The sequence below is a fragment of the Cannabis sativa genome, chromosome 3, assembly GCF_029168945.1.
Source record: "Cannabis sativa cultivar Pink pepper isolate KNU-18-1 chromosome 3, ASM2916894v1, whole genome shotgun sequence".
NCBI classification, from domain to species: Eukaryota; Viridiplantae; Streptophyta; class Magnoliopsida; order Rosales; family Cannabaceae; genus Cannabis; species Cannabis sativa.
Window position 1 is genome coordinate 34566775 of NC_083603.1, and position 12235 is coordinate 34579009.

The window sequence follows — 12235 nt, forward strand, 5'->3', positions numbered from 1 at the left end:
GATACCACTTGATGTGTGTGGGCACTACTCATCTCACAAGGATTTCGAAATTTTTCTCTCTTTTTCTCTCTTAATTTCGTGGCTGATAGCATGCAAGAGAAGAGACACAAAGGTTGCTTTATATAGGGAGAAGGGAGAGCACAACTTTCCAAATAAAACAGTTCCCTCTTTTACTGTGTAATTGATTAACTGCCTTATTTAGTGTGATTCACCACTTTCCTATTATAGCTAGGCTTTGATTAGCAATTACATGACAATTAAAAAATAAAAATAATAATTGGGAAACACAAAGGGAGTGCTCGGCCATAGAGGGAATATGGGCCTCACTTGGATTTTGCAGTTTCCTCAATTTTATTTCAATTTCTCCAAAAATGCCATTTTTCCAATTCTAATCATTTAAATGCCAAAACTAATTATTTAATAACTAAAATAGATTATTAAATAATATTATCATTTAAAATAATTATTAATTAGACATACAAAGTCTCTTAATTAATAATTAAACCTAGAAACCCTTTTCTTTACGATTTCATCCTTAAACTGTGAGAATTCATAAAGTAGACATAGTCTAACTTTTAGAATTATAATTGATTAACTAAAATCAATTAACTGAGTCTTACAAGCAGTATGGCCTCAACTAGTATGGGGACCATGGGTCTATATAACCGAGCTTCCAATAAGTCGAACCGAATTTACCAAGTAAATTCCCTAACTTATTAATTCCTCATTGAATCCACACTTAGAACTTGGAATTGCACTCTCAGTCATATAGAAACGCTCTATATGTTCCACGATATAGACACGTCATCAGTTATCCATTGTTATAACCCTAATGTGATCAATGATCCTCTATATAGATGATTTACACTGTACAGGATTAAATTACCGTAACACCCTACAATGTATTTTATCCTTAAAACACTTAACCCTGTATAAATGATATTTCACCTAAGTGAAATGAGATCTCCACCATTTATCTTCGTTTGGTTAAGCTCGAAGGAAATCATCCTTTACTTCTATTTGCCAAATAGAAGCTATAGATTCCATATTTATGTTAGCGCTCCCACTCAATTGCATTACCGTGTTCCCAAAATGTACGTATTGCCCAGACTAAAGATTAGGCTTAACTAACAAATCAAAGAACACGAATAATACTCTTGAAATTGAGCCTAACCATATCAGGATTTCGATCATGTGATCTAGGATCAACTTATGATATTGAATTGAATAGATGTTTACGGTAAGTTTCAAAATCTAATTCAAAGTTCAATATCGGTCCATTCCAATGCATACTCCATGCATCCGATACTGGTAAACTTTGCCAATGTCCTGGAAAGGACATAACACTTTTCCAAGGTGTAAGAATACCTATCGCTGATTATACCATGTCAGTCTAAATCCAGTGTTCTGACAAATCAGGGAATCAACTTTTGAACATATTATAAAGATTATATTCCACTGTGCTAACAACACTATAATCTTTAACATACTCATATGTTCTGGACTTAAGAAGAATTTATACATTATATACACATATAATCATGAAATAAATCATGTGAACCATGCAACATAAAATGTTATTTCTGATCTTTATTAATAAGTAAATCTGATTATATGAAATGAGTTTTATTTAGGGCATAAAACCCAACAAACTCCCACTTGCACTAATATAAAACAAAAAGTGCATTTCAAATAATCATTATCACCTTGATATACCAATCAAGTGTAATAGTAGTATACTCCTCGTAATGGGATCTGACAGGTTGAATTAAACACAACCTCTTCTCCACCATTACTCTTCCTTAATCACAAAATCCTTGATAATGTGAAATTCCTCTCTATATGTCTACTCTTTTGGGATACTGGATTCTATACTTTTGGGCAACTACTCTTTCGTTATTCAGGAAGTAACCCTAGTAGTTAAGGCAAGTTGGAACACTGCCACAAATGTATAGAACTTTCCTTAGACTGAAAAAGTATCTTTCCTGCAACTTTTAACATTCAGTCTCTTTCTGGTAGACCAAGAGATTTCAGATAGGTTTTTACACTTCTCCAAAATCACTACTCCACCCCCAAAGTAATCACCATCTCATCAGTAGACTATCTAGCACAAAGGCAAGTCTTGAAATCTGATGTGGTGTAGTCTAAGAGTTTCAAAACCACCCTTATTGACTAACATATAGTTCCTCTTCTTAATCTTAAAATTTACTTGATTGTCTTCCAATGTTCCTCTCCTGGATTAATCTGATACCTACTCATTACTCCCACTCAACAGTAGGTGTCTGGTCTAAGGCATACTAAAGCATATCTGAGACCTCTCACTGTTGATTTAAGAAATTCTTTCATGGCTTTATCTTCTCTGGAATAGTTGAAAGTTTTCCTCAGATAAATATAATCTATATCTAAGAAGTTGTGAAGCTTCTATAGATTGCCATTGGAAAGAAAATGCTCCAGCATCTTACTAAAGTAAGTTGCTTGCATTAGAGTAAGTAATTACCAGGTATACCACAAGCCATAGGTTTAGATAAACTCAAACCTATAATACTAGGAACAGGAAGTTTTGTTAAGTCCATTGAATAGACTTATGAACGAAAATTTCCTTTCATGTCCTTGTAATAGAAAACTTTAGGTTACTCCATGTGAATGGATCAAACTATAGTTCTCTTGGCTTTCTTCTTAGTTTCTTATCTTGACAATCCATTACTTGCTTAAACTCACAATGGATTTTAATCACTAGTGTCTTCCAAGTTATAAGAAGGTGAGTTCCTAGAAACTCTCCCACTACAACAAGGTACCGTGAACTATGTCAAAGAAAACTAAATGGTATAGACCTCTTCAGTTGTGTTAAGACAACAGAGGCAGTGGGATCATCTTGTAAAATAAGATGATAGAACACTTTTGGAATCAAGAAAAAATATCTTCTTTATTTGCTACTTTATTTTCAGACTTAGTCATTTTCTTAGAAAAGTAGTATTTGTTTAAACAAACACTTTCTTATCTAATGACTACGGGATGCTCCACCCCTAATCACTTAGAATAGCTAACAAACATGGAAACCAGGGCTAGCAGTTCTAGCTTTTCTTGAGATTTCAATTAGGTCATCCATGAATCTAGTAATGATTTACATTAAGTATACAACCATTACATCATTCTGAAATTTTATTTCCATAGAAGGATTTAGGCAACGACTAGTAACTAATCATCAATATGCAACTCGAATTTCTGGGGAGGTAAGTTTGGATATTATTCAAAATCAAATTAATGATCTTTGAACTGCATATCTACTACCTTTTTCTCCACCCCTATCAGTTCGCAAGATCTTTAACCACTTACCTTCACCATTGCTAGAAATTCATGAAATTTTTCAAACATTTCAAATTTCTTTTGCATAAGGTAAAATCTAGAGTGATCGTTTTAAGAATACAACGAAAACTCATATCCACCCCTGAATGTACATCCATCTGCGAATGAGATGAAATTACTTTCAGTGGATATAGGCATATTAACTCTTTGCAGAGAATGATCTTGTCAAAACCACTATGAACAAGATACAAATGCCATAGATTTATAAAATATGTGGTTGAATCTTTTGATGACTTACTTTAGTTACATCAAAGAGTTCTTAGAATAGTGCAAGTGGATTCTGGTCACAGAATACTAAACTCATACAGTTTGAATCCATTGATAGAAAATGGTTATGAAACACTTGTGAAAGTGTAACTGTATAATTAGTAACTCTTTCTTGTACCACCACTACTAATCTAACTCTATGATTTGCCTATACAAGTAGGAGATATCTAAGATTGAGGATTTATATCATTTTGGGATAGAATTCCGGGAATATAATCATATGCGTCATCTAATTTCTTAAGAGAAATTAAGACTTTATATGATTTATAGACCATTCATCCAATGATATGTCTTTAAGCTAATTCGAAATGAATAAGCTAAGAGGAATTAGGATAATTTCGTTTTAAATAAGAATCCAACGATGCTCCGATTAGCGAGAGTCAAAGTAATCTTATTTATACAATCTTCTTGTTTCATATTGTAAAACACTAGTCTAAGATGTCATCAATTGCAATTGATGAACAGTTAGATGTTGCATATACAATATTTATCTTTCGAGATCTAACACTATTATGTTAGTCTAATGGTGAAAATCCATTAGGGATTTATCTCATTAGAAAAACAAATCAAGTTAGACCAACAATGAAGATTCGAAATTAAACTACAATTTAATAACAGAAAATAACATGGTTCAATACAAATTCATACACAATTCAGAAATTATGAAGCACATAGCAAGTATGAATGACAAGTGAAAATACTAAAACATACAATCCTAAATAATTTCCAAGGTTTTCAACAAAATGATATCAGTGTCCCGTTTAGGCGAGAGTCAAAGCTACCATCCATTGAATAGAGTTGTCAGCTCATCTAAAATGATCAACATTCTAGCAACCTTTTATTCGATCAAGATTGAAATCCGCGTTGTCCCGTTTAGGCGAGAGTCAAGGCTATTCTATTTTATGAGCTTCCACCATTATTTCATATTCTTGCAAGTCTTATACAGTCGCCACCATTAGGGTGGTCATAAACTATATAAAAAAAACTTACAAGATTACTTATCTTTCGAGATTAAACGGTGCTAACTTGCTAATGAACGTTCCTCCATTAGGGAGGATTACTCACTAAAACAATAGCTATGTAAAACCAACAATGGAGATCCAATATCCTTATAATAAAGCTCATTATTTAATGAAGGGTTTGTATTTTCTTCTAATATTTATTTTAATCCATTTATTTTAAATATATATTTATTTAATTAAAATTTCCAATTTAGAATGAAAAATTCCAAATATAAATTTTAATTTAATATTTATAAATTATACTTAGATAGATAAATAACGTGAATTATTTCCATCTTAGTAATAATTTCCATAAATATTTAGAAAATTATTCAATTTAAGTTGTTTCAAAATTAATTTAAATTAATTTACAACTCAAATTTAATTTTCTATAAATATATACTGCATGTTCGAAAATGCTTTAAAATAAAATAAAAATAAATCCTGGAAAATTACCTTAATTTTATGTTGGCCCAAAATTAATAAAAATTAATTTTCAACAAAAAATATAATTTTCCTATTTAATTAAATATCCAAGAAAAATTTCAAATATTTAAGTATCATGATTAAAAAAAATCAACTTAAATATTAATTTTCTATTTAATTAAATACACTAGAAAAATACTTCAAGCAAAACAGATAATATCTATCTAGACTTTCATTGACTAATTAATTCAAATTCTAATTATAATATATTTTAGTTCATTTATTTTAATTAATCATTAAATGAAAAAGTCACTGATTTAAGTTGGTCCAAAATTAAATAAATAATTTTCAACTTTAATCTATTTTTCAAATAAAATTCGAAATTTCTACATTAAAGAAATGTAATTTCGAAATTTTGGGAAATGATTAATAAAATAAAATAAAATATATTCTGAAAATTATTCAAACTTAAGTTATTCTGAAATAAGATTCCAAACTTAAAATAATTTTCAACTTTAATTAAATAACATGAAAATAACAATATTAAAGTATCTTGATGAAAATCAACTTAGATATTGAAATTTTCAATTTAATTAAATGTATTAAATTCAAGAATCAAATAATTAAGTAAAGAGGAAACTTAATTATTAATTCTAGTTTAATACCAGGAAAATATTCTAAACTTAGATTGTACCAAAACTAATTAGGAAACAATTAATTTCACAATCTATGATATTTTCCTATTTAATATTAGAAATAATAACTAGTACTAGAAATAGCTATCTAGAATATATCATTGACTAAGTGTTTTTCTAAAATTAACTTTAAAATATTACAATGAAAAATAAATTTCATATATTTTAAAAGTTAATTATGTTGCTAATTCAATTTTAATTAGGTTAGACTAATATAATTAACCTAATACAATTATTTAAATAAGGCAAATGGGCCTTCACAATTGGGGTAGTTCATGTGAGGGGGAGCTGGGTTCAGTATGTCGTACCCACTTCTATGGCCCCCAACTCTCACACAAGGCCCAAAAGAGAGGAATTTAACCTTAAAATAAATAATTGTTATTTCATTGAATAAGCTCAAATCTAATTGAGCCTAAATAAATTTCCTTATGTCAAAATTTATTTTAGCAACCTAGTCCATTTACTTAGTAAAAACTTAAATGGGCTCCCTATATGTATCTAAGCCCAAAAGCAAACATATAGGCTCACACAGGTCAAATGATTTGGATGGACCCTATCATGTTACTAGCTTTACACAGATGAAAGAAGTACAAAATTTACCTGTTACAAATTATTTATAAGATCTATCGTCAATTGGACTATGATTAAAATCAGATCATTGGATCATGATCTGTCAACAAGTTAATCATAGCAATTTAGATCAGATAAATAATAGGTTTGTTAAAAAGTTTGAATAAACAATATAAATAAACAAACATTGTCCATGTAACAGATGTGAATCAAGATATTAATATAATTAAATTATTATTCTTAAACTAACCAAATAAAGGAAACTAATTTTAAAATATCTAGGTTTATTTGAATTAAATATCTAATAAGATCAATGATTTAAAAGGAAAGAATCTTCAATATCACTTTCAGATCTTATAATTTAATAAAATAAACCAATTTTAAAATAGATTTGGTTAGATAATTATTATTTTAGGAATAAAATAATAAATGAATAATAATTACCATAATTATATGTCAAAATATCTCAAATTAAGCAATATTCAAATCTCTACAAAAATATCTATGTTATTTAAATATTTAAGATATGATTTATAAATTTCTAATAAGGAAAAAATGATATATATAGAAAAAATATCATTTTTAAACTTATAATTTATAAATAATTAAATATTTAACAAAATAACAAATTTTTGAATTTGAAAACATTATGGTAAGTATATCTATAAAAATATCTATGTTAATTTCAAATTTATTAATTATTTAATTTGTCATATAAGATAATTTTAATATAATATTTTAAATAAAAAGACAAAGTTATCTTTTAATTTAAAATATCTTAAATATCAAAATATCTAATCTTATAATTAAATAATAAATAAATATTAAAGAACTTAACAAATTTTTAAATCTGACCATAATAGGAAATATTTAAAAATTGGAAACAATCCAAAATAGAAATATTTAAAATTGGAAAAAATTCCAAATTGAAAATATTTAAAATTGGAAACATTTCAATTTAAAAATATTTAAAATTGGAAAAATAAATTTTGGGAAACAATCCCATGAAAAAATTGGATTTTTGGGGAAAAAACCCCAAAAATCGCAATTTTTGGGAAAACGGCCCGATGAGGTGCATGCAACGGCCCGGGGAGAGGCTGGCGCGACTGTCACGCGCGCGGATGGAGTGCTCACGCCGAGGAAGCTCGGCGCCTGCAGGTTGCCTGACCGAGAAAACTCGGTCAGCTGCAGGGTGCACGCCTAGGCTTACGCGCGCGGAGGGGGAGGCTGATCCGAGGGTCTGGTGCGCATGAGCACCACCCTTGACAGCCTTGAATCCCGATTTTCCAAAAATCATATCTTTCTCAATTTTTATCGGAATCGAGTTCCGTAAAAACGAAAATTGCTCAATTTTTCACAAGGAATCCAAATAAAATATTTTTAAAAATAGAAAAAATATTTTTCATGGAAAACGAAACTGTACAACATCAACATTCATCAAACAACACATAAACCAACATGAAGCCATCCAAATCAACACAGAAACATGCAATCATCGTTTTAATTCATATTACATGAAAGTAAATCATTACCATTGCTCTGATACCAGTTGTTGGAAATTATTTTACCAGGATCTAGATTTACTAACAAGTATGTTGGATTAACAACCTAATATGAATTCTAAAACAATGAAAATAAACACATATAAAGTTAGAAAACCTTACAGTGGGTGCAGCGGAATAATATGACTCCTTCCGTTCAGATCTCTAGCCCTTGATTCCTTTTACGCGCGAGCATCACCAAGATCTGAACCTGGATCTTCTTTTCTCCTTCTTTGATGCAGAAATTCCATAGTCTTCCATACTATGATTGAGATACCACTTGATGTGTGTGGGCACTACTCATCTCACAAGGATTTCAAAATTTTTCTCTCTTTTTCTCTCTCTTAATTTCGTGGCTGATAGCATGCAAGAGAAGAGACACAAATGTTGCTTTATATAGGGAGAAGGGAGAGCACAACTTTCCAAATAAAACAGTTTCCTCTTTTACTGTGTAATTGATTAACTGCCTTATTTAGTGTGATTCACCACTTTTCTATTATAGCTAGGCTTTGATTAGCAATTACATGACAATTAAAAAATAAAAATAATAATTGGGAAACACAAAGGGAGTGCTCGGCCATAGAGGGAATATGGGCCTCACTTGGATTTTGCAGTTTCCTCAATTTTATTTCAATTTCTCCAAAAATGCCATTTTTCCAATTCTAATCATTTAAATGCCAAAACTAATTATTTAATAACTAAAATAGATTATTAAATAATATTGTCATTTAAAATAATTATTAATTAGACATACAAAGTCTCTTAATTAATAATTAAACCTAGAAACCCTTTTCTTTACGATTTCATCCTTAAACTGTGAGAATTCATAAAGTAGACATAGTCTAACTTTTAGAATTATAATTGATTAACTAAAATCAATTAACTGAGTCTTGCAAGCAGTATGGCCTCAACTAGTATGGGGACCATGGGTCTATATAACCGAGCTTCCAATAAGTCGAACCGAATTTACCAAGTAAATTCCCTAACTTATTAATTCCTCATTGAATCCACACTTAGAACTTGGAATTGCACTCTCAGTCATATAGAAACGCTCTATATGTTCCACGATATAGACACGTCATCAGTTATCCATTGTTATAACCCTAATGTGATCAATGATCCTCTATATAGATGATTTACACTGTACAGGATTAAATTACCGTAACACCCTACAATGTATTTTATCCTTAAAACACTTAACCCTGTATAAATGATATTTCACCTAAGTGAAATGAGATCTCCACCATTTATCTTCGTTTGGCTAAGCTCGAAGGAAATCATCCTTTACTTCTATTTGCCAAATAGAAGCTATAGATTCCATATTTATGTTAGCGCTCCCACTCAATTGCAGTACCGTGTTCCCAAAATGTACGTATTGCCCAGACTAAAGATTAGGCTTAACATACAAATCAAAGAACACGAATAATACTCTTGAAATTGAGCCTAACCATATCAGGATTTCGATCATGTGATCTAGGATCAACTTATGATATTGAATTGAATAGATGTTTACGGTAAGTTTCAAAATCTAATTCAAAGTTCAATATCGGTCCATTCCAATGCATACTCCATGCATCCGATACTGGTAAACTTTGCCAATGTCCTGGAAAGGACATAACACTTTTCCAAGGTGTAAGAATACCTATCGCTGATTATACCATGTCAGTCTAAATCCAGTGTTCTGACAAATCAGGGAATCAACTTTTGAACATATTATAAAGATTATATTCCACTGTGCTGACAACACTATAATCTTTAACATACTCATATGTTCTGGACTTAAGAAGAATTTATACATTATATACACATATAATCATGAAATAAATCATGTGAACCATGCAACATAAAATGTTATTTCTGATCTTTATTAATAAGTAAATCTGATTATATGAAATGAGTTTTATTTAGGGCATAAAACCCAACACAATGTCCATTCGAGTGATTGGGAAGACATCATATGTTGGTCATAGAAGATTCTTGCCAAGTAATCATGCAATGAGAAGGGATATTCGATTTGATGGTAAAGTTGAAAGAAGACCTCCTCCAAGACGATTTACTTGTGAAGAGATATTATCACAAGTTAATGCTCTCGAACCTCAAAATCCCGGACATCATGAAGATTTTGGAGGCGTGAAATGTAGAAGAGTTGTAGAAACTTCTAATTGGAGGAAAAAAAAAGTATTTTCTACGAGTTGGAGTATTGGAGCACGAATATTTTAAAACACAACCTTGATGTCATGCATGTTGAGAAGAATGTGTGTGACAGTCTCCTAGGAACCATCTTAGATAATGATAAATCAAAGGATACAACCAATGCACGACATGATTTAAAGAAGATGGGTATTAGGGAATCGTTGTGGATTTATGAAGATGGGAATGGCAGGCTAATGAAACCGCATGCTCCTTATGTTGACTCGTGAAAAAAGACAACTATTTTGTCAGTTTGTTAAAGGAATCAAGTTTCCTGATGGATTTTGTTCAAATTTAAAGAGCAAAGTTTCTCCGGATGAGTCGAATATCATCGGGTTAAAATCCCATGATTGTCATGTCATTATGCAGCGAGTACTAGCGGTTGGTGTTCGTAAATTTCTACCTCGTGATACTGCAACCACTATTACTCAGCTATGTAATTTCTTTCGACAATTATGCTCGAGAACTTTAAATATAAAAGATATGGAGGATGCTCAAAATAATTTAATTCTGTTATTGTGCAAGATGAAATTGATTTTTCCTCCAGCTTTTTTTGACATAATGATACATTTGGTATTGCATTTGCCTGAAGAAGCTATACTGGGTGGCCTGATATTTATGAGGTGGATGTATCCTTTTGAAAGGTACATGAAAAAATTGAAGAATTATGTGGGAAACAAGGCACGTCCTGAAGGGTCAATTGCAGAAGGTTATGTTGCTGATGAGGCAGTAACCTTTTGTTCAATGTACTTTAAAGGGTGTAAAACAAGATTTAATCGTCTTGATCGAAATGAAGATGCGCCTTCTGTGTCTCGCTATCTCTCAGTTTTTAATTCTCAATCTCGTCCTTGGACTAGCGGAATTATCAAGCCTCTTGATCGTATTGGTCGTGAAAAAGCTGAGTGGTACATTCTTCAAAGTTCCCCTGAAATTCAAGCTTACTTAGAGTAAGTTTGTTACGTTCCTATAAATTATTTTATTAAGTTTTTAGTTTTTATTCTCTATTCTCCTCTATCATACCTTGACATTATCATACTTCAAAGTGAACATTTGGAGAAGATCAGGCATGAATATCCTAATGGTAACCACGTTGTTTTGCATAGGCAAACTTTCCGTCCGTGGTTTCATAAGAAGGTATGATGACAAAATTTTAAAGTTTTAATTCAACAATCTATATTCCTCTCATATTAATACATTTTATGTATTCAGATATATGAGTTGCACAAGCTTGGAACTTTACAAAATGGTGATGAGTTACTCGCTCTAGCTTCTGGCTCCGATTACTTAGCAACCTTTTATGAAGGTTGTGTAGTGAATGGTGTTCAGTTCATTGCGTCTAAAATACACCAAAAGCGAAAGACACAAAATAGTGGTGTTATTGTTGCTGGACCTGAAGGGTTTAATTACTACGACACTTGAAGATGTAATCACTATATCTTAACTGGTGCATATACAGTGACATTGTTTGAATGTAAATGGTATAACACTAATCCATTAAGAAAGAAGACAATCACTGAAAATAATATAACCAGTATAAATACAATGGATTTTGGTATCAAGATGAGCCGTACATCCTTGCTAACCAGGCCAAGCAAGTTTTCTATCTTGAAGATCCACTCAGAGGTCGCGATTGGAAGGTTGTTGAAGATATTAGCCATCGACAATTTTGGGACATTAATGACAATGAAGATGAGACAGATGTTGATGTTGTTAATGATTCTAACTCGTCAAATTTTGTGTTGACGGTTGATCTTGGAGAGTTGATTTGGTTATCGAATGAACCTCCAGTAATTGTTGAATCGTCCGATCAGTTAGTGGATTCTGAGATAGAGAATAATGAACTTGATGAAAATTATGCTGCCGAAGAAGTAGATGATTTACTAGTTGAACATGTGGAGGATGAAAATGAAAACTTGGTGAATGATGGAAATGATAGTGATTCTTCGGTGTAACTTTAATTTTACTATTGTTTGTTACAAAAACTCTATATAATTAAATGACTTTTTAATTTCTTTCGTATTAATATTTGTGTCAACTTTGAATTATGTGCTTCACATTTTGTGAATTTTTACATTTTCTTATTTTTCATCTTCAAAGTAAAGTACAATGTCAGCTAGTCTAGCGACATACCACGGTGGGGATGGTGATGGTAGGGATCCCCCTGATCCTTCTAGGTTACCCT

The 12235-nt window shown here is 31.1% G+C and overlaps 1 protein-coding gene across 1 annotated transcript; it reads left to right on the top strand.

Moving 5' to 3' along the window:
* Nucleotides 1–9789: 9789 nt before the first annotated feature.
* LOC133036031 (uncharacterized) lies at nucleotides 9790–12005 on the top strand. Its single transcript, XM_061112502.1, has 6 exons — nucleotides 9790–10041; nucleotides 10306–10489; nucleotides 10601–11000; nucleotides 11097–11187; nucleotides 11263–11356; nucleotides 11614–12005. Exons 1-6 carry the CDS (start codon nucleotides 9790–9792, stop codon nucleotides 12003–12005), a joined length of 1413 nt encoding a protein of 470 aa, XP_060968485.1.
* Nucleotides 12006–12235: the final 230 nt, after the last annotated feature.